The 22,056-nt window shown below is 42.5% G+C and overlaps 1 protein-coding gene across 10 annotated transcripts in view; it reads right to left on the bottom strand.

Moving 5' to 3' along the window:
- Positions 1–22,056, bottom strand: part of IL1RAPL1 (interleukin 1 receptor accessory protein like 1) — a 1,164,933-nt gene that overhangs the window by 172,154 nt on the left and 970,723 nt on the right. For 9 of the 10 annotated variants that reach the window (XM_053311513.1, XM_053311511.1, XM_053311510.1 and 6 more), the window contains one exon: positions 3,629–3,673. The exons of the other annotated variant lie outside the window; for it this stretch is intronic. In XM_053311513.1, the coding sequence (XP_053167488.1) occupies positions 3,629–3,673 (45 nt within the window). The remainder of the gene's footprint in view (positions 1–3,628; positions 3,674–22,056) is intronic. 10 annotated transcript variants of the gene reach the window in all.

Genomic DNA, 22,056 nt, shown 5'->3' on the forward strand with positions numbered 1-22,056 from the left:
TTGAATCCCCGCTGGTCCTATATTGGGCAGCAGCGATATAGGAAGATGTTGAAAGGCATCATCTCATATTGCACATGAGGAGGCAATGTTAAACCCCTCCTGTATTCTACCAAAGAAAACCACAGGGCTCTGTGGGCACCAGGAGCTGAAATCGACTTGACAGCACACTTTACCTTTATATAGATGCTTAATAAATTAGTAAACATATATGTTCATTTCTGGTTGGTACACTATGTGTGCCTCTCCCCCCCCCCCCCACCCCCCGGAGTTTTGTTGGAATCAAATTTGGCCTTCCACCTGATTGAGTTTGACACCCCTGATTGACACATTAACCATTCTCCAAAATTGCCTGGGCAGTAGCCAGACCTTTAGGGCATCAGAAGCTCCCGGGTACTTGTGTGGGTGATATTTCCCCACCATCCCCCCATGAATGCTAGCTACTTTTGCAAGTGTTGCAGCATTGCACTAACATTCTGGATGCTGCCTCTGGTTTCTACAGTTTGGGGATTTGCACATATCCGTGCATGTGAACCCCTTTTTACAACCAGGCACATTTTGACATGAACTTTGTGGTGCAGCTAGTAGATCTAGCATAGCATCAGGTGTTAGCAGACTCTCCAACCAGTGTACAACAAGCTTCTCATGTCTGGATTCTGGCTTCCAGATCCTGTCAACAAGACTTGATATCCTTGGATCTTGCTCCAAACACCATTGTTATTCAAACATATTGTAGCCATATAGTTTGCATATTGTGCATGGTTCAGCAAATAACCCCTGCATATTGGCAGTTGGTAGCTTTCCTTTCTCAGCACAGAGCAGATGAGGATGTAATGTATCAAAAGCTATGATGATATGTGTGTTATAGAATTGCCTTCTGATAACATCTTTTTCTCATGAGGTTTGTAACTCAATACATTATGCAATTCAAACTCCTGAAAAGAATTCCCTTCAAGACATCTGTTCTAGGTAAAGTCCTGGCAAGCTGGGTAATACTTAATCAGGGGAAGTGGTTTCTCTTGAAAGTGCTACTATTAGTGAAACAATTAGTAATTGACCTCCAAGTCAAGTTTTTTTTAAATGTAATGTTTTTTGACAATTTGTATTTTGCAAACATCTTTCCCAGTTCCACCCCGCCCTGCCCCCAAGTCCAACCTTAATAAAATGGCCACCGTGCATGCTCAAATGACCTCTGTGAGGCCCTGGGCCATGCCAGGCCTTGCAGAGGCCATTTGTGCATGCACTGCAGCAGGAAAAATAGCCGCTGCGCTGAATTATAGAGGCCTGAACGGGCCCAAAATGAAGGTTTTACGGGCCATGGCGGTGATAAATGAGGCCGGCAGGGGGAGGAGGAACCTTCACGGACCCCCCCCTCCAGCGGCCTTTAGGAAGCCCCCCAAAGGGGCTAGAGATAATTAAAAAATATTTTATTTTATTTTTTAAAAAATTGCACACGCATGGGGGATCGGTTCTGGTCTGGATGGAACCGGGGGCTGGGGTTCGGTTCAACCTCGAACTCCCAAACCAAACCCCTGGACCCACAAACCAGTTCACATATCCCTACCCACAACTGCCTTAACACAGTATAGATAGATAGCTATTTATATCTAAATATGGATATAAATAAATATTTTTATCTTAAATATACTGTGCTTTGGGGCAGTCCAAGAGAATCAGCATCCAAACAACATTACAAGCTTTCCATGCCAATGGTACTGTATATGGTGTACTAAGCACACGGCACATAAAATAAAATGGGAAGACACACTGTTTTGGTATTCACAGCCAATATTGTTTTTAACACCCACATGGCCCTTTAAGATAAAATATCAAGTGATTATTTTAAAAGACTGTATTCATGACTATTTTAATATAAGAAACACTGATGCATATTTGAAGTTTTTGAGATGAAGGCATATATGCAATAGGATTTGAGGTAGTTTACATTTATATATCTATACTTAAAACAGTTTCCAGGTTGATTATTGGTACTTCGTAACATTTAAAAACCATTAATACTTAGCAAAATTTATTCTGAGCAACCTCATACTGACATACTGCCATTTCTAAATGTCAAGGATTTCATGCTCATTTCATGAAAACAGACCTCATCCTTAGGGACAGTATTACTCTGTACAACATACCTATAAAAGCCTTCTGAAAAGCAGTTCAATAACCCTGAGTGACCTTTGTTCTTCTACACAATACTTGATACTCAGTGAACTTTTTTTTTAAAAAGAGTGTGCTTTTCTCACCACTCTGAAAATCAGTTCACACATGACATTTTTCCTATGTGGAAATAATATCAGTGCATAGAGTAAAACACAGACACCAGCACATAAGAACATAAGAACAGCTCTGCTGGATCAGGCCCAAGGCCTCACAAAGTGGCTCACCAGATGCCTCTGGGAAACCCACAGGCAAGAGCTAAGGGTATGCCCTCTCTCCTACTGCTACTCCCCTGTAACTGATATTGAGAGGCATCTTGCCTCTGAGGCTGGAATGACCTATAGTCACCAGATAGTAGCCATTGCTAGATCTGTCCTCCATGAATTTATCTAAACCCCTCTTAAAGCCATCCTGGTTGTTGGCTATCATCACATCTTGTGGTAGAGAATTCCATAGGTTGATTATACGTTGTGCGAAAAAGTACTTCCTTTTGTTGGTCCTAAATTTATTGGCAATCAGTTTCATGGGATGACCTCTGGTTCTAGTGTTATGAGAGAAGGAGACGTTCACTCTATCAATTCCACCAACACCATACATGATTTTATAGCCACTGGCACCTAGTTATCTGACAACCTGAATTCCTCCAATATGCAAGTCATAATGTAGATAAAAGCCATGCTCTGCAGCGACACACAAGCAGAATGCCAAGGTTAATGGAGCACTCGCTCCGTTAACCTCCGCTAAGGGGAGGGGTAGTTTTGGTGTTGCTTCTGGGAGCCGCATGGCTCGCATGGCAGCACACGATCGCCAAAAAGTGGGCTAGACTCCCTTAGCCCACTTTTTGGCGATTGTGAGAATCACCTCATTGAGTTGACACTTGCAATGAGCTGTCCACGTCACCCCCAAGATCTCTCTCCTGGTCAGCTGATAGCTCAGACCCCATCAGCGTATATTTGAAGTTGGGGTTTTTTGCTCCGATATGCATCACTTTACACTTGCTTACACTGAGCCGCATTTGCCATTTTGTCACCCACTCACCCAGTTTGGAGAGATCTTTTTGCAGCTCCTCACAATCTGTTTTGGATTTCACTACCCTAAATAGCTTAGTGTCATCTGCAAATTTGGCCACTTTGCTGCTTACCCCAACTTCTAGATCATTTATGAACAAGTTAAAAAGCACTGGTCCCAGTAGCGATCCCTGGGGAACCCCACTTCTTACTTCCCTCCATTTAGAGAACTGACCATTTATTCCTACTCTCTGTTTCCTGTCCTTCAACCAGTTACCAATGCACACACGAACCTGTACCCTTATCCCATAACAGTTTTCTCAAAAGTCTATGTTGAGGAACTTTGTCAAAAGCTTTCTGAAAGTCCAGGTATACAATGCCAACTGGATCATCTTCATCCATACACCTGTTGATATTCTCAAAGAACTCCAAAAGGTTAGTGAGGCAAGATTTACCTTTGCATATGCCATTCTGGTTCTCCTTCAGCAGGGTCTGTTCTTCTAGATGAAAAATACATAGGGTTCTATTGCAATTGCACATGCCTAAAAGCTGCGACATTGAAAGCTTCACACAATGTCTCACGAAAAGTGATTCTTGGTCACTACATGTCTCGATAACTTCATGTCTAGGACTCAAGCTCTTTGGGTCTGGAGCCAAACACACATACCTCACATAAGGAGTTTACAAAAGCTAGTCACAAATTGCTCTGATTAAGTCTACACCATAAAGGACTGTATTGTTCTTTTCCTTTTTATACTGGTTTATAGAGTCCTTCTTCTAAACTTTGTGCCATGCCTGAAAAGAGAATATCTATTTGGTTTAAGTACAGGTTTTAAGATACAATATCACATTACTCCACAACATGAAATGATGTGTTACATGCAGGGGTAAGAATGGCAGCAGCAGAGTCCTGTCTTGCTAGGCCCATTTGCTTCTGAACACAGTGACAGAAGTGGGAGAGGTGTGAAGCCCAATCTGGCTCAGGATCAAAAGCAGGCAATGAACTAAATTGGATTTCACACCTCTCCCACTTCTGTTACTGTGTTCAGAAGCAAAGGGCCTAGCAAGACAGAATTCTGCTGTTGCCATTCTTACCCCTGCATATAACACATCATTTCATGTTGTGGAGTAATGTGATATTGCCACTTAAAACCTGTACTTAAACCAAAAGCATTTTACTTGTGAAAACCTGTAAAGAGAAATTGGAGTCTTTGAATAAAATATAAGAACGTGTTATATGGAAAGGGGGCGTGAAATATAGAGGTCTGAATTTTAAGGCACACATTGTCCCCCCCCCCCCCGTCCTCCCAAAAGGAACCTCCTTGTTGACAAGCAATCTGGATTAACAAGGCAATATAAACTTCCTATTATCTACATTATAGCTTCAGTGTTGGAGGAATTCAGGTTGTTGGCTGACTAGGTGCGAAATGTTATCAGCCCAAGCTAAATCTATTCTTCACATTTGTTAATTTCACAATGCATGATCTAGTTGTTAGCTTTCATCTTCCCTTCAAAGCATGCTGCTTCACCCCCAAATCCATTATAAAGCTTTCTTGGATCACCTTTCTTCTTCCCCTCTTTACTTTCTTTTAGGAACCCCCCCCCCTGCTTTTTTTTACTGTTACTCCTTTAAAGATTCCTGCATGGCATTTAACAGGGTGTTCACATGAGTGCTACACGCTATGCAAAGTAAATTCAGTGGCTTTTTAATATATGTCTCTACAGAAATGGCTTAATCTTAATGCTGGAGATGGTCCAAATGGTCCTTAATGGTCCAAACTCGCATCAAGACGGGAGGGAGACAATATCACACATTTCCCTTTTCAATCTCAAAATGGATTATTTGGTTACTTACACACAGACACACATCACAGATCTCTCTCACTTCTCTCATATTTTTTAAATAAACTGTAGATGAACTGATTAGCATTACAGAGAAAGTGCCCAACTCCATGTTAGACAAAGTAGTAAGAAGTAGACAGTTGAAGAGTAATGGGAGTCTGGGGGCTTGCAGCAATTTCAATGAACAAGCTGTTACAGTGCTGTAAAAAGTTAAATCTATTCTTAATTATTTTTTTAATTAAGAAGTAAATAACCTTATTAAAAAGAATTCTGTCATGTTAACTTGCTTGATGAGAGACAATTAGTACAGTGTATGGGTGAGTTATGGAACTCATTCCATCAGTGAAGAAGCAAGCTTGGTTTTATGTGTAACATTTGATATTCTTTGTCAGCAAAGAAATAAGTTCTCTACAGCTTTGCGTACCCTTGTTAGAGAACTGTTTTCTGCATTTCATTAAGGGAGAGCATAACCGATATCATGCAAACCCTAACAACAACAATGCCTTTAAAAAGAAAGCCGCCTTAGATATACTACTGATTTTCTGAATATCTTTTGATTAGACAGACAGCCTATGCATGTCTTCTTGGAAATAAGCACCACTAGTTAAGAAATGTAATTCTACGCCCATGTTATATGAGCACATTTATTTCAGTGGAGTTTTTAAAAAGTGCATCACTTTGCATCTTGAAGTAAACAGTAAAGAGTTCGTAGCAGCCATGGCAACTGTGGGCCTATCCCAATTGGTCTCTGGACTGACACATGATGATGGTCACACTCAATTTGGTATTTTGATCTGATCAGGGTTGTGTTCTGTGGGTGGGGACTCCTGTCATCTCCCCATTGTCATGGACAGATCACCATCTAGTTAGGGTAGAACTTACAGCCACAACCCACCTCTGCAGGGGTGAAGGACCTATTAGATTGTTCTGCCTGAGGAGGTTATTGGATCCAATAGGATTCCAAGAAGCCTTGGAAGGGTTTACGGTTGGCTCTGCTAGTGATTCTGTTGATGATCTGGTGCAAACATGGAATAATGAACGCACTAGATAAGTAGATACAATCACTCCTAAGTGTCCTCTCTGGTTTGCTTTAAAGACAGCCCCGTGGTATTTGGATGAACTACGAGAGCTGAAGCAGTGGGGTGGATGCCTAGAGCACAAGTTGAGAAAGATTCAGTGTGAGTCGGATCGGGCACAACACAGAGCACATTTGAAGATCTATGCTCTGGCATTGCAGGCAGCAAAGAAGCAGTTCTTTTCTGCCCACATTGCTTATACAAATTCATGTTCAGGTGAGTTAGGAAGATAGGAAGATGCCATATACTGAGTCAGACCATTGGTCTATCTAGCTCAGTACTGTCTTCACAGACTGGCAGCAGCTCCTCCAAGGTTGCAGGCAGGAATCTCTCTCAGCCCTATCTTGAAAAACCCAGGGAGGGGACTTGAAACCACCTGCTCTTCCCAGAGTGGCTCCATCCCCTGAGGGGAATATCTTACAGTGCTCACACTTCTAGTCTGCCATTCAAATGCAACCAGGGTAGACCCTGCTTAGCTAAGGGGACATACCATGCTTGCTACCACAAGAGCAGCAGGAGGCTAGTATGTCCCCCCTCCCCCTTGAATTTAAACTTGGAATCATCGGTCACTTGCTGTGACATATTCAATGACTTTTTTGCAGATAAAATCTCTCATATTCGGGCTGAGCTGGATTCCACAGCTACTGCAGAGTCTACTATGGAGGTGTCTAGCAACTACTCTTATGGGATTAGATTGAATCATTTTCAGTTTGTGACAGCTGAGGAAGTGGACAAGCTGCTTCGGACTGTGTGCCCTAAACCTGGATCTGGTAAATAATATAAATAGACATTGGAACATAGAAAGCTGCCATATACCGAGTCAGACCAATAGCTCAGTATTGTCTACACAGACTGACAGCGGCTTCTCCAAGGTTGCAGGCAGGAGTCTCTCTCAGCCCTATCTTGGAGATGCCAGGGAAGGAACATAGAAAGTCAGAGATGCTTTTCTCAGAGCAGCCCCATCCCCTAAGGGGAAGATCTTACAGTGATCACATGTAGCCTCCCATTCAAATGCAAACAGGATGGACCCTGCTTAGCAAAGGGGACAATGCATGCTTGCTACCGGCAGGATGACTCAGAAAGCTGCATTAGATCACTCAGAATTAGCCAATTACAGACCTGTCCTAACCTTCCATGGTTGAGCAAGGTGATCGAATGGGTAGTGGCCTCTCAGCTCCAGGCAGTTTTGGATGATGCAGATTATCTAGACTCATTTCAAACTGGCTTTCATGTGGGCTGTGGGGTTGAGACTGCCTTGGTTGGCCTGATGGCTATCGACAGAGGGAGTGTGACTCTGCATATTCTTTTGGATCGCTCTGTGGCTTTCAATACCATTGACCATTGTATTCTTCTGGACTGTCTGAAGGAGGTGGGATTGGGTGGCACTGTTTTACAGTGGTTCCACTCCTTCCTCTCTGGTAGATTCCAGATGATGTCACTTGGAGACTGTTGTTCTGCAAAACGAGAACTAAAGTGTGAAGTTCCACAAAGCTCCATACTGTCTCTAATACTCTTTAGTATCTACATGAAACTGCTGGGAGAGATCATCAGGAGGTTTGGTGCTGGGTCTTATCAGTATACTGATGACACCCAGATCTACTTCTCCATGTCAACCTTATCAGGAAATGGCTGATCTTCCCTAAATGCATGCCTGGAGGCAGTAATGGATGAGGGATAACAAACTGAGGTTGAACCCAAATAAGACAGAGGTATTGAGTGTGGAAGGTCTGGACCCAAGAGTTGGTTTAGATCTGCCTGTTAAGAACATAAGAACAGCCCTTCTGGATCAGGCCCAAGGCCCATCTAGTCCAGCATCCTGTTTCTCACAGTTGCCCACCAGATGCTGCTGGAAGCCACAGGAAGGAGTTGAAGGTGTGCCCTCTCTCCTGCCATTACTCCCCTGCAACTGGTACTCAGAGGCATCCTGCCTTTGAGACTGGAGGTGGCCCACAGCCCTCTGACTAGTAGCCATTGATGGACCTCTCCTCCATGTTCTGTTCTGCCCTGAAAGATCAGTTACGTAGCTTGAGAGTACTCCTGGACCCAAAGCTCTCTCAAGTTGAGGCAGTGGCCAGGAGTGCTTTTTACCAGCGTTGGCTGATATATCGGCTACATCCATTCCGAGAGGTACATGACCTTAAAACAGTGGCTGGTAACCTCCAAGCTTGACTACGTGCACTCTATGTAATGCACTCTACGTGGGGCTGCCATTGTACGTAGTCTAGAAACTACAATTAGTACAGAAGGCGGAAGTCATATTGGTCTCCAGTACAACACGAAGGAACCATATAACACCAGTTTTGAAAGAACTACACTGGCTGCCAATAGGTTTCCAGATGAAATACAAAGTGCCAGTTATTACCTATAAAGCCCTTAACGGCTTAGGTCCTGGTTATTTGAGAGAGCGCCTCTTTTGTCTTGAACTCTGCTGCCTCTTACAATCTTCTGGAGAGGTCCGGTTACGGTTGCCACCAGCTCATTTGGTGGCAACTTAGAACCGGGCTTTCTCTGTGGCTGCCCCAGGGCTGTGGAATATGCTCCCTGCTGAAGTAAGAGCATCTCATTCTCTGTTTGTTTTCAGGAAGCCCCTCAAAACTCTCCTGTTTTAGCAAGCTTTTAACTAGAATTAATTGTAATAATTTTAATAATTTGATTTAATAACTGTTTTATACTTTTTATTGTGTCTTGTGCATTTTAATCTGTTTTAAAAAAATTTGTACATAGCCTAGAGAAATACATATCGGGCAGTATAAAAATATGATGAAAAAATAAATTATAATTTTGAAATGAAAATTTACTGGATGATTCAGGCTCACATCGTGCACGAGGCAATGGGCACATTAGGAGCCCTACGTGCTGCTGAGTGAATGTAAACAGTGTAAGGATTTTATCCATTTATTTCAATAGCTTTTCTGTTGCTCAACTGCATTTGTGCAACTTTATGCAGTGGAACACAACTGCCATGCAGTGCAACCTATTTGACTCTGCTTTCATATGCATAGTAGGGATGTGCACGGAACCATGGTGGGGAGGCTCGCAGGCGGTGGGGGTGCCACTTTAAGAGTGGGAGAGGGTGCACTTACCCCTTCTGTCACTTTCCCCCCACCAACATCCATTTCTGTAACAGCTAATCGGGGCGGCAGCGTACCTCCCTGCCACCCCGTTGCCCCCATTGACCGGATATGGTCGGAAGTTCCAGACACACTTGTGCACCCCGGCATGTGCAGGTGCGTCTGGAACTTCTGTCCATATCTGGCCAAGAGGGGCAATGGGGCAGCTGGGAGGTATGCGGCCGCCCGGATTAGCTGTTACAGAAATGGACGCCAGCGGTGGGAAAGCAGCGGGAAGGGTAAGTGCACCCACCCCTGCTGCTGTCGAACCAGTTCAGAGGCCCATAAAGGGCCTCCGAGCTGTTTCCATGCACATCCATAGCGCATAGCAGTGCAGACGGTGCCCCTACCACCCATGTTGCCTTGCAAAGTATGTGAATCTCTTCTTTTCAGAGCAATCTCCTCCCCTCTCTTTTATCACAGATCATTACAGCTTGATAACACAGAATGAATGTTGCATAGATTATCACCCAGTTCCAATGACAGAAATACTGGCTGAATCAATTGTTGGATAGTCATACCCAGTGGAAGGTTATGTAGTCAGAGCAAAGTATGAATAAAAGCGCTTCTCCCAAAGCTCCTAACTGGATAGGGCATATAGAGCTGGAAAAATGGATTAGTGGGCGTGTTGCAGAACTTTGTACCAAAATAAACTCTTATTTGATGTTGTTATGATTTGATGTTGTTATAATCAGTCTGATGAAATGCTATTATGCCATTATGCATAGTTCAGGACTAAACATTATAATGTTTAGTTTAGTCTGTTTGGAATTTTAATTTTAATCCACACTATAGCATTATTCACATATGTTATATTAAATGCATGTACAATCTGTGAACAGTGTACACATGAACAGATCTGTATGTGTGTACAGTTATATTCAATGCATGTACAACAGTAGTAATACAGTTTCTATCTGTATCCTGCATTTAAGAGTGTCTGTACCCAGATTTACTTTTAAAATGAACACATGTACAGTCATTCACACGCCATATACATGTCTACAGACACCTGAATACATGGGACAAGTCTGAACAAGGCTTTTGCATTTGTTGCTTTGATTCTGGGGTTTGAGGGCAAATAATCACTTACTGGCTTATGTACCAGCAACTTATTTCTGAGGATGTTCTCACACGCAGCCTAACTTGGGCTAAGGATGCCAAGCCCGGGTTAGACTGCATGTGATAACCACCAGGATTGGGCCTGATCCTGGTGGGTCACTGCCACCTAGCCCTGCTACTTACCCAGGCTGATAGCAGAGGTTAAAGGAGAGAGTGCTCCCTTACCCCTGGCTATTTGCTCATGTGTGAGCATGGGCTGCTGCTAGCCCGGCTGCACATAGAGACAGGAGCCTAGAGCGCCCGTCTCTTGGGGGAATCCTCCAATGCATTGCACATGTTGCACAGTGCATGCTGGGATTCACGGAGGCTAGGACAACAAGTCACAGCCTCAGATCTATCTGCCCCGCTCCACGCTGCATGGAGCAGGGCTTATCATGTTGGAGAGTGCTGTGTGCTTCCAACAACAAAACAACAATCATGTTTTTGGGGGGCGGGGAGGCAAGGTTTGCAAAGCCTTCCCCACACCCACCCAGTACGTTGTGTGAATGGCCCCTCTGATTCCTTACAGGACTACTGTAAGACTAGAGTTGAAGGGGTATCAAAGGCAATGGGGCTATTCCCACGATCGGGTGAAATCGGGCTAGGGGAGCCTAGCCCGATTTCACCTGATCGTGGGAGCCACCGGGCTCGCAGGTGAGCCCAGTGGCTTCCTGGCGGTTAACCCGCTACACTACCCCTCCCCTTAAACTGGGTTTGCAGAGTGAGTGCTCCACAAATCCGGTTTTTAAACTTGTGAGTGGCCAGAGCGTGGCTCCACGCTGAGGCTACTCATGAGCAGACCCCCAGCTGGAAGGCTTAAAAGCAGCCTCCCAGCTTGGGGGTCTCTCCAGTATGCCCTGTGCACTCACACAGGGCATACAGGAGCTTCTGGGGGCTGTATGGCCCCCGAACTCCCCAGCCCTGGCTGGCTCTGTGATGGAGCCAGCAGTTGTGTGGGCGGCCACTGCGGCCATCCAGAGCAGACTGGCTGGTCATCTGCGGGGAGAGCAGGCTAAGCCCGCTCTCCCCACAGACCCCCTAGAGGTTCTTCACATGAATCGTCTGAAGAGCCTCAATATATTTAGTTATGTATAGTATTTGGGGGGGGGGGCTGGGCAATCTTTGCCCAAGTGCTCCTGATGTGAAGTACAAGTTTTTAAAACAGGCCTTCTCAGAATACACTATAAAAGATAGATCAACTAAAAACAATGATAACAGCCACAGTGTTAAACAATTCTGTTCCCAGATAGTAAGCTGAGCAACACCTTTGTGCTCAGGAGTTAGAAAAAAACAACAGGTTTCATTTGTCAGCTGAACAATATACGGAAGTCATTGGCAAATTCTTCTTAGCAACTATACATACCCAACCTGTGTGCACCAACAGAAAAAGCCCTACTTCTTGCTCTCTCAGTTTTTATTTGAGGGAATGAAGGAATACATGTAGCAGAGCCGCTTTCTTAGATACCAGAGAATGGATATTTGCTGGAAATGCTGTAGTCTAAGATATCCCAAGTCCAGGTCATTTGAGACTTCAATCCCAACATTGCCTCATTATAGATACAGTAGTCAGATCTCAGCAGTGAACCCTACAGTTTTCATTTCTTACGGCCAAAGCCAAACTAGACTTTATACATCACTCATGTTACTTTCCCCACAATTTTTGTTTAACCCAAAGCAGTGTAATAGGCTGCAGATATACACAGAGAAACAGAGAGGAAGAACTGCTTCTTGCCCTGGCTATCTTTCCTCTCAAAATAATTCATCGCCACGCTGCTTTTAACCTGCAGACAAGAGTCAGTGTCTTCCTACAGGAGAAAAAGTAATAGGTGGGCAATTTTAAATTGAAAAATAACCAGTGGGGAAAGGGTTCAGTAGCCTTTCCCCATCTGCTGTTTCTCCTCTCAGATGGTTAGCATGCTTTCAGTTTAAAAAACACAAGGGAAATAAATTGGAACTTGGTGAAACATGCAGTTTGTCTCTTAGTATTGTTTCATTAAAGGCAAGGAAGACTTTTACTGTAACTTGTAATGATATCATCAACTTATCTCAGGATGATGGTCAAATTTACAACTGTATCTTTGAGCAAAAGGGGGTGAGGGAGAAGTAACGAGAAACCCATTCTTAACAGCCTTTCTAGAAAATGGAAACATGTTTGAAAAAGGTGTGTTGGCATGCTTCTTTAATGTCAGGTAACTAATTAACTAAATTATACAGGCTGGTCACATGGACATACAAAATTGGGCTAAGGGAGGCTTAGGCCAATCCCGGCAGCAACATGGCGGCAAACACGCTTAAATAGCCACCCTTGAAAACAAGGTTAATGGAGCAAACACTTCCTTAATCTCATTTTTGTGATTGGCAGCCATGGCTGCTTGCTGGGGAGTTGCTTGCTGAAGCCTGGGGAGGAGGTGGGATGGGGGATCTCCGTGATTCACCCCACACTTGCGCAGTGTATCACGGTATTTCTGGGAACCAGGATGACATCCTGGCCCCAAATCCTCCCCGCTGCCTCAGAGCATGGAGAATTGTTTGGGTGCACAGGAAGCGCACCCAGCAATGGCACCTTGATCATCTGCGGGGAAGGTAGGTTTAACCCGCCTTCCCTGCAGCCCACTCTGGAACCCTTTTCATGGATCGTGGGAAGAGGCTCATAATTGTGTTGAATTCATTCACACTTTTTTCTTCTATAACTATAACTTAACTCTGTAATTTAGTTGGCAATATATACCATACAACTTTTAAAATGGCTGACATCCTGGCAGTCGTGTCTGGGCAGGGCAGGTGTATAACAAAGCAGTCCACCAAGCAAAGCAGAGTCAAAGAGCACCCCGTCAGAGGCACAGCTAGCCTAGTCCAGAGTCAAATACAAGCCAGAAGTCGAAAGCCAGGTAATCCATCCAACAGGGGTGAGATAAACCAGAGTCAGGAGCTAGGGAATCAGTCCAACAACAATGAGTCAAGCCAGAGCCAAACACAAGTGAGAATTCAGGAGCCAGGAGATCACAAACAAGAAACTAGGAGCCAAAATGTGTCCACAAATGAAGTTGCTTCATCAAGGAGATGAGGCAAACTGAAGCCTTATGTAGCAGCCAAAAATGCAGCCCCGCCCCAACCTGGAATGTGGGCCTGTGCCCTGTTTCCTAGGCACTGGCTACAGCAGGGCTGGGTAGCCGCTGGTGGGGATTATGGTGCGTCTGCTTCATCATCCAAGCCTGAGGACAAATGTAGGGGAGTGTTGAGGGGGTCAGTGGGTACAGGGGACCCTGATGTTGGAAGCAGAGGTCCTCAACTCCTGGGTCATCCTGGGAGTCTTCTGTGGCCAACCTAGGCATTATGGGGGTCAGGGCTCCTGAGCACCGCATCATGAGTCAGATACAGGGTCAGGCTTGGGGTTCATGACACTGACTAAGGCTACATGTGTGCACTGTAAGATATGCCCGTGCAGCAAAAAGCATCTACTTTTTGCAGCAAAAAGCATCTACTGAATCTACTTATTCAGTGACAGTGTTTTCCCAGTGCCTGCACTACCTGGAAATATGTCCCTGAGGTGATGTAGCTCTCAGTGAAATATTTTCAGGTGGTCCAGAGCACTTTCAGAGGAACAGAAGATTGGTAAACTTTCCACCCATGACCGCCAGTGCTAAGTGAGCTCTGTTCCTGCTGTGGTCAGGAAGCCTGCGATATAGGTGCTTTTTCCTGCATTGGACATGCAGCCTTAGTCAGGATGTCTGCTTATTTGATTATTTCTGAAACTATGAAATTATTTGTGGCCTCATATTATTACATTGCTATCTAATGGTTCAAGTGCATTAATGTAGTACCCCAATAGGGACTCTTTGCTTGCATTGAGCTTGAGGTGAACACTGTAGGGGCAGCCAGAGAATTTAGCCTAGTTAGTGTGAAGTGAACCGTGCTCAACTAGATTGCCAGAGAGTTTAGTTTCTGATTAATTACTATATTTTTGAATAGCAGGAGCAGGATGAGATTTGGTTTTCTTTATGTACTGATTATTTTACAGTACAGTACAAGTATGGGGCTATTCTTACGATCACAAAAATCGGGCTAGGAAAATTCTAGCCCAATTTTTGTGATCGTAAGAACCACCGGGCTTGCAGCCGAGCCCGGTGGTTCAGGAGCGGCTAACCCGTTCCTGTAGCCTGCTCCTTAGCCTGGGTTTGCGGATCGAGTGCTTTGCAAACCCGGGCTATCTGCTCATGAGTAGCCGCGGCGCGGCTCTGCGCTGCGGCTACTCGCAAGTAGACTCCCGGCCGGAAGGCTTAAGAGCAGCCCCCCAGCTCGGGGGTCTCCCCAGTATTCGCGCAGGGCATACTGGGGCTTCTGGGGGCCACGTGGCCCCCGAGCTCCCCAGCCCCCGCCGTCTCGGAGCCGGCCATCGTGTGGGTGGCCGATCCGGCCGCCCAGGGCTCCCTCCCTGCTTGTGAGCGGGGAGTGTGGGCTTAGCCCACTCTTCCCACTCAGTGCCCTAAACCAGGTCTCACTGATCGTGAGAACTGGTCCTATGTGTTCAGTGTGGATTACTCCCAAGTAAGTGTGTATCGGATAGCAGTCTTTCTATCTTTTATGTACTTAAACAAAATATAATACAGTATACAGAAATATGTTCTGATCCCCCCCCCACACACAAATAGAATGGTAGGATATACTTCTGGATTTTAGGATTTGAGTCCACACTGACAAACCAGTCCTATGCATTCTTATACAGAAGAAAACTCCACCATGTTCAAGTGTACATAGGGTTGCACTGTCAACCTGTTTTCTTCCTCTTAGCATTTCTATTAAAGATCCCAAAGCCATAGTGCAAATGCCACTATTTCATGACCTTTAGACTCCATATTGATTTTCCTCATCTGCTATACCTTTTTCTATTCTGCCTAGGGCAGCTGCGTTTATGAAATCCATGAATATAGGGTTGTTTATTTTTGTTAGTTCCTAATTTTTATAATATCACATTTCCAATAATGGGGGGAACATTTGGGGCAAATATGTATTGGCAACATGCTAGAACAACCTGACTACAATTTTGGCCATGTGAAGTCCTGACACTCACCTAAAAACTTAATTTAAAAATAGGAAAAATCACTGGGCCTACTTCCAGGTTAAAGGGACAGAGAAAGGAAAACAAACTTATTCTGAAATAAAGGGCTTGTAATTTCAGCAAATTAAATTAATATTGTCAATGAAAGAATGCTATTTGCTATAGCTAAAATATATCATGCAGTTCAGAAAGATCCTTACTGCTATCTCCAAAGCTTCCTAGTCTCATACATTAGAAATGAAGAAAACTATACAATTAGATTTTTAAATCCATATTCCAGTTAGCTTTGTTTCCTTAAGGCATTTTCTTTGATAGTTTTTTTGGTCTTATTTTTAACCCCAAGTAAAAATACCAGGTTGAAAAGGGAATCTGGCCATTCAAATGCATGGTACAGATAGTAAGCGTACTGTTGTAACTGTGTTCAACATAACATGTGAATGACTGTACCTTTGTACAGATCTGTAGCTGTGCTACAGAAATTTAAAAATCTGATTATTTTTATTTTTAAAATATCATCAATTTTTTTAATCAACCTTGACCTTCTCTAAGACTGATACCTGGGAATTCCCCCTCTACATCTCTAAGTTGTTTTGCTTTCGGAATTTTACCGAAGGCAAAATCTTATTAAAAATCCTCTGCTCTGGAATACTTTGTCATTGGACCTTGGTGGCACATATTGGCTTCTACTGCCAGAGATCTGTCTGATTGAGCACCTGCCTAGGTGCTCAAACCCTTTCCCCTAAGCTGAACATTGGAGTGCTAAGTCCCTCAGTTGGAATACTGGACTGGACTGAAATAACTATCTCTGTGGTCCTTGTGTGGGTTTGCTGTGGAGTTACCTATACGACTGTTCTGAACATTCTTGAAACTAAGAGTACTTGGTTTACTATCTGCATGGGTCTGCCACAGACTAATCCTTGTGCATGACTGTCTAAGAGCCCTTGGATTTTCTCTTGCTTCTGCCTAGATTGTGGTCCTTTTGTTTTTCATGCTTGAAACCAAAATTGCAAGTGTTAACAAACAAATGGACCACAATCATAGATACACACATGTAGCATACACATGTGTTAGCAAACATCATTGACTGATACAGTATATGTTGTTTGAGCCTAAGCTTTCTGTCAGGGTACCAAATTTTACCAAACTGCCAAAGTATTTGTAATTCTGTACCAGAGAAGTCCACGAGTTACACCTGTATCCCAGTGCACCTAGGCTTATGCCTTTCTCAACCATATTCAAATCAAGACAAGGAAATTTTTTACCTATGGAGGACCACAAGGGCTAAAGGTTTCTGGCAGCCTCATTCTGTTTCAGTCTGTGCTCCCCTTCCAAAGCTGAAGGTCAGACACCCTCAAGAGAAAAATTCGTTATGGTTCAAAGGAGTGAGTTGGAAAGAAAAACAGACAGCTCCTTTTCCTGTCAATAGAAGGACTTTCCATTCATGCATGGACTCTTTGATTCTGAGCCATGGTTTTTATGGTTAGTTATTTAACCTGATAATAAGTATGGAAGAAAGGCCATACTTATAAAATATGCAGTGTTAGACAGATGTGCTATAGACACTATTAGTTTATTCAGCTGGTTCTACATGTACTCACTCAAACTATACAGTATCAAAGTAGATAAAAAATATTAAAATTAAGGCTACACTGAAAATTTTCTTAGTGTTCCATTGTATTTTTACTTATTATGATTTCCATCTTTCACAGTCAATTTCTGGAAATTTCCAGATAATTATCTTTTTCCTATTTTAATATGAAATGACAGTCCTGCAGTTCTCTGCATAGTTATTTTAGTTGGTGCTAGTGCACATTTGCAGATTTTTTTAAGGAACAAACATGACCAAACAACATGTATAATAATAGCACGTGTTTTTTTGTTTTTTTTAAATCTTCAAATGTGCAGCAACAACTTTGAACTGGAAGGCCAACAGATGAACACCAAACCCAGTTTGCTAGTGCAAAAACTTACCTAACCTTAACGAGGAGCCAGGTCTCACGATCCGTGAGACCCGGTTTGGGGCAGTGAGCGGGGAGGGAGCCCTGGGCAGCCAGATCGGCCGCCCACACAATTGCTGGCTCTATGATGGAGCCAGCAGGGGCTGGGGGGAGCGGGGGCCATGTGGCCCCCGCAAGCTCCAGTATGCCCTGTGCAAGCGTGCAGGGCATACTGGGGAGACCCCCGGAGATGGGAGGTGGCTATTCACCTCCCCTCCGGGGGTCTACTCATGAGTAGGTGCAGCGCAAAGCCACACTGCGGCTACTCGCTATACTAAAAACCAGGTTTGCAGAGCACTTGCTCCGCAAACCTGGTTTTTGACCGGGGTTCTCAAGTGGGTTACCTGCTCTAGAACCACCGGGCTTGCAGTCGAGCCTGGTGGTTCTTACGATTAACAAAAACCAGGCTAAGTTCTCCTAGCCTAGCTCGATTTTTGTTAATCATGAGAATAGCCCCCATGTCTTACACATTGAATAAGAAAAATAAAATATATTAATAAAAAGCATTCACCATAGTGCTAGCTAAAATACTTGGCAAAAGTTTTCAGCTTACATAGATCGGCTCAAGTGCACTGGGTAACTTCTGAGGGTACTCATACTCACAGAAGCATGTTGATTCCCTATTTCACTATCTATAGTAGCACATATGAAAATTGCTGAGCCATCACATCCTGATTTAGAAATTTTCAACATGATATCAAACAGTTCAGCTTCATTCCTGATGGAATCTGATTGTCTTATGGTTGTCAGAAAATCAGAAGAATGTGTGTTCAGCATTTTCTAAAAACTGAACCTCCTTTGTATGTCAAAACATGGGTGTATGTGCACTGAGCAATATAAATCACCTTCAGATACTTGGACTCTAATATTTACTTACTCTCAACAGGAAATGACAATGGTATCTACAACTTACTGAACTAATTATATATAGCACACCTATCATTCTTTCTCTTTTGCCTTCAATGCTGAACTGCATTACATCTAGGCTAGGCTCCTACAGGGCTTGTTTGACAACAATTCCAGGATGTCTACAGAGAGAAGACAGCTCTAGTTTTTGATCATCTCTGACTGAAACTAGGTTTTGAGGGAAGACGACAGGAAGAAAAGTTCAAGATCTTAGCCCTGAGTTTTGGATTGAATAAGAGAGAAAACAATGACAGGACCAAATTGTGAAGGATAAAACAAGTCTTAACTTTGTCATCTTATTCACATTTCTTCAGCCCCAATCAGACAATCATAAGAAGCATGCAATACCAGTGGAAGGGAAAATGCAAGTGGGGAAATGGAACACATTATTCCATGAATAGGAATCAACAACTAAACTTACAGCAAATCTCCTTCACCATAATTATTAAGCAGTAGGTTTATCAACAGTGCCCAGTCCCCAAAGCAGATGCAATCAGAAAATCAGCACCAGGAAATGGCTTGCCAAAGCAATAGTAATGGCTGTGTGTGTTCATTCTAGAATTTATATTAAATACAATAAAGACAGTTAAAGGACAAAGTCACATCAATCCTATAAGGCTGAGATAAATCTTGTATAATAAGAATTTGCATCTCAAAGATTTCTAATTTCCAAGTTATATGGGTCTTTTTTCTCAAAATATCAGATTAATAACATATGCATTTAAACCAAGACCCCTTGGGAAATTATACTTTTTATCCTCTGAACTCACTGAAGTGTTTTCTTGCAAATGCTCCCATAGAATTAGCAAAGGACTCATGTGCTACTTGTGAACTCTCATTTGCCTTTCATTTCCTGCCCTTGTTTGAAGGAAGATACAGTATTGACATTTATATAAAAGGTGCAGATGGTACCAGAAGCAACTCATCAGCCTAGAATTTCCTATTAGATTGTACTAAATATGAAGTTATGTGGTTCCCAAGTTGATGTCTCTTAAGACTATCTGCTCAGATCCAGGATTCCAAAAGGGGAAAGGAAACATCAAGGCTTTGGTACTTATGGAGTCATGGTCCACAATTCATTGGTATTGGGCAGTCTATACTTTGGATTCTGCAATACAATTTGGCATCACAGCAATGCCTAGGTGTGAAATTTTGAAAGAATGAACCAAACTGAAATAGTTAAGTATTATTGAATCTATGGAGAGAGAAAACACAATTGATAGTGAACAGAATCTTCTTTACTCTCTGATCCCTATAAGAGGTTTGACATCATTAGACATTTTAATTGTTTAGCATAAGCAATAAGCCACAAGAAACTTTAAAATCAAGTCAAAGCATTTTATTAGAGAACAGATGTTAGAACAATTCTTGTGATTAGTAGCAGTAGCTAACTAATGCCCACCTGTCTTAGGATACTCCAGTTCTTGTACAGTTCAAATGGCCCTCTGTTTCAGCCTAAAGTTGAAAATGCTGGGAAGCTATTTAAATACAGCTCCCCGAATATATTGATCTTCTCATTTCAAGCATCAAGCTGACCTCAATTCACTCTGCATCAGGAAATAATACAGAAATGATAGCAAAATACACTGTGATGATGTACCATGTCATGACTTGCACTGCAGGTGGGATGGGGAAAAACACATTCCATCTGTAAATATTTATACTGAGATTATGGGGATGGCTTTATAGCAGGCATAGTTGTCTTCTGACTTCACAGCCTGTGCTAAATCTCAACTGTACACATTGGGACCAAATAGCATTTGGAGCCGGCATTAGCTATATGAACTAAAATTTACCATGTGCCGCTCCAAGTGATCGCAAGCATCCCAGAAACTGATTACTTGATGGTCTTCACTGAAGTCACATCTAGGACTATTCTGTAAACATTACCAGTTTTCAGACATTAGAAGCTTCATTAAAATACATAATATTTAAAATAAATCCATATCACTTGTCTTTGCCATTTTGTCCTAAAATGGGACTAGAAAAATCTGGCTCTCTCAAGCCTGTTTACTTCCCAAAATTGGCCTATTTTTCAACTTTTATTCTTTTAATTTTAATGTATAATCAAGATTAGAAAATCATATTCCCACAGAGAGAAGCGTAATCTAAAATTGGCACAGCTAGTGTTTGCTGGAGATGCAAGAAGAGAGAGAGATGCCCCATTTGCTTTTAAAATTGATACATTGAATATAGCACATGTAGGGAAGAATTAACTAACTGTAGCAAAATGTTTTTCTCAACTGCTTCTCTCTGCTGGAAATCCGACTATCAGACTTAAAAAACAAAGATAATGAGAAAGGCCTGTAAGCTGCAAAAAGCCACTGCCTATCTTTAATCATTTCAATCCCACTTTAATGCAAAACATTATAAAGTAGAACAGACTCCCTGATCCTAACTCCTTTCTCAAATATACCTTCCCCATATTAATCTTTCTTTTTTTGTTAGAGATCATTTTGCAAGCCTCTGTCACCCACAGTGGAAATCTGAATTACAACAAACAAAATGCTGCATCGCTTTGAAGATGAAAGTGAATATAAATGTTGCCCACAGCACAATGCAAAGGAGGAGGTGGTAAGACATGGGGAACATGCTGGCTTTTGACAATAGCACACATATAAGATATGAGATTCAGGACACTGATAAGAAGATAGTTCCAGGGGGAGGAGGTGAGGCCACAACTCAGGAGGTAAGGACCAGACAGCAAATTTACCAGGAAGTCCCAGCAGCTATGCATTTCCAACACTATACCCCTGTATTAAAATATTTTAAGAGATCTGAAAAATGGATCTGAACTAATGCACATCTTTCTATACTAATCTGAATCATTTAAAAGTAGTGATATTCATGCCTGTTGACCATTAAAAAAAGAAAAGAAAACTGTCTGGCCCACTCTTGTGCTTTAACAGCAGAAATCAGCAGGTAATATGTTTCACGGCATGGAGATGAACATTATAGTCTGCTACTGTCTGCAGATAGTGCTGCTGTTAGAGGCACAGGGAATGTGTCTGCTGGCAACTGTTGATATGAACGGTTGCCAAAACTTAGGCTCTCTGTGCCCAAGGTGACATAGGAGAATTAGTAATCATCGTAAATACTGCTCCAACTTGTTTCCAACCATGTTGTTCTCTACTGAATGTCCCTAAAGAGGTTTATTTTTTATTTTTGATGAATTAATAATTTGTGACATAAATATTTTTCTATTGGAAAGAGGAAGAAAAATCTTATTTTGTAACGGAAAAAAGGCATGTACAGTTTACATAGACTAAATAAATGTTATTCTGCAACTACTGATACAAAAAATTAAGCATGAAAATGAACTGTTTGCAAACAGTTTCTATGTTCTGGAGTACTTTCTGGATAAAATTCTTGTTCTCTTGAATCTTTCAGCCTAACTCTTTGTCTGCTTTATGAGCATTAGAACCTCAAGAGTTTGAAGTGAGCAGTTTGTATTTCCGGATGAATGAGGGTATAACAACATTCAGAAGACATGAGCAGGAATGGCTGTGAACAATGTCTTTGTCATCTCATTATTGTTTGACTATATCATCGATCATATGGAACTTGGCAAAACCGAATTTTCACCAAGGCACAACAGAAGTTAAGCAAAAATACTCTTTGCCTTTCTCAGGTGCAAGAGTGCAAACCTTTTAGATTCATTTATTCCAATTAGATAATTGGAATAAATTATCTAATAAATTAAACTAAGTTGGAATAAATTATCTAATAAATTAAACTAAGTTGCTTAATTCTCCCATCGAAATAAACTTTAGCGGCCATTATATTCCACAGCAT

Source organism: Hemicordylus capensis, chromosome 3, assembly GCF_027244095.1.
Source record: "Hemicordylus capensis ecotype Gifberg chromosome 3, rHemCap1.1.pri, whole genome shotgun sequence".
Taxonomy (NCBI): domain Eukaryota; kingdom Metazoa; phylum Chordata; class Lepidosauria; order Squamata; family Cordylidae; genus Hemicordylus; species Hemicordylus capensis.